Here is a 1,614-nt window from a genome sequence, read left to right as displayed (position 1 = left end):
CGCTAAGAGCTTTATCTCCGTGTGGTTTTATTTACTTTCAGTGCGTTTTTTTGTTCTAATGGTTTAACTAGATTTTAGGAATGAAAAGGAGCATCTGTTTGCGATCTGTGAGCTTCGCTTAAGCCCAAGATGGTTGTGGTGGCCGCAGTTTCGTATTTCACTTTCTTATTAGTTAAAAGGAGCATTTGCAACAGCGTGTGTGTGTTCTGTGCATAAACTATATAAATAAACCCATAAACTATATAAATAAACTGCACATCTAGATCGTTATATAGTTTTGTAAACACACACACGGAGTCTGACTAGTCCGTACACACAAAGACCTGTGCCCGGAATTTGAGACTGGAGCTGCTGTCGAGATCCTAGGAGGGGATGGTAGCAGGGTAGTTTGCTTTCCCTGCAAAGTGTCAGAGAAACTGCTTGCTTTCTGTCTGCAAAATATGGTGCATAAATTGTCGCGCAGTCTGTATTCGGGGAGGTATAAAAGATCTGAGGGTCTCACTTGCTTGTTTTTCCTGTTGCGAAGCAGTAGGCGAGTGGCTAGAAGTTGCAGCGAGATTGTGAACTGTGCGGGATACTGGGTGATGTGCGCCTGTGACCCGCCGATTTGTGGGATTCAGAGACATGCTGAAAGTTAGCGAGTTCCTTAGCGATATCTTTAACTTTTCTTGCATTATGCAGTCTTAAATAAGCGCAATTTAAACGTTAAAGTGCGAATTAAAATGCTAATTACATTGCATTTGAACAATTCGAAACGGTGCATATCTTCTGATTTGCAAATTGGATTTGCAATGCATTAGTGCAGTGAATTGCTAAGTGGCGGCTTTGTTGTATTTTCTATAGCAAAAAAGGAAACATCTTTTGAACCTTTGAGAGAAATGTAGATATCAAGACGCTACCTGTAGGGCCTTTAAAATGTCTACACAGTTCAAAAATTATATTGGGAAATATCCAATTACAAGGAGCTGAAATTAGTCAGAAAGATTAAAACATCGCCGATTTTCAGCGCGTGTGCCTGTCGGTGTGCTGGGCGGAGGAAGGAGGGGGGTAATCGCAACTTAATGGCCTTTGGGTGCTGCTTCTCCCCCTCATAGAATATGGATACAAGACACCATCCCGGGGAAATACAAATATAACCGCCGATCTCGCCTTGACAACTTACTAATGGCTATCATCAATAACAAATTGCCAACCCCACCGTTTTGTTCTGTCCAGGGCTCCCCTTACGACGCCCATACGACGGGGATGACCGGAGCCATCAGCTACCACCCGTACGGCAGCCCTACCTACCCCTACCAGCTCAACGACCCCGCGTACAGGAAAAACGCCACCCGCGACGCCACGGCCACGCTGAAGGCCTGGCTACAGGAGCACCGCAAGAACCCCTACCCTACCAAGGGCGAGAAGATCATGCTGGCCATCATCACCAAGATGACCCTCACCCAGGTCGCCACCTGGTTCGCCAACGCTCGCCGGCGGCTCAAGAAGGAGAACAAGATGACCTGGGCACCGAGGAACAAGAGTGAGGACGAGGACGACGACGAAGGTGACGGGGCGAGGACTAAAGAGGAAAGTCCCGAGAAGATGCCTGAGAGCAACGAAACCTCCGCAGAG

The 1,614-nt window shown here is 46.9% G+C and overlaps 1 protein-coding gene across 1 annotated transcript; it reads left to right on the top strand.

Annotated features, from left to right (window-relative positions):
• Window positions 1–1,245: 1,245 nt before the first annotated feature.
• On the top strand, window positions 1,246–1,546 carry LOC104488753 (iroquois-class homeodomain protein irx-2-like; the record flags this gene model as incomplete). The annotated part of the gene is made up of 1 exon (XM_010136499.1): window positions 1,246–1,546. A coding segment is annotated over exon 1 (301 nt), but the record flags the coding sequence as incomplete, so codon positions are not given.
• Between the last annotated feature and the right edge of the window lie 68 nt (window positions 1,547–1,614).

Source organism: Buceros rhinoceros, unplaced genomic scaffold (assembly GCF_000710305.1).
Source record: "Buceros rhinoceros silvestris isolate BGI_N320 unplaced genomic scaffold, ASM71030v1 scaffold29295, whole genome shotgun sequence".
Taxonomy (NCBI): Eukaryota; Metazoa; Chordata; class Aves; order Bucerotiformes; family Bucerotidae; genus Buceros; species Buceros rhinoceros.
This window is presented reverse-complemented; position numbering and strand designations above follow the sequence as displayed.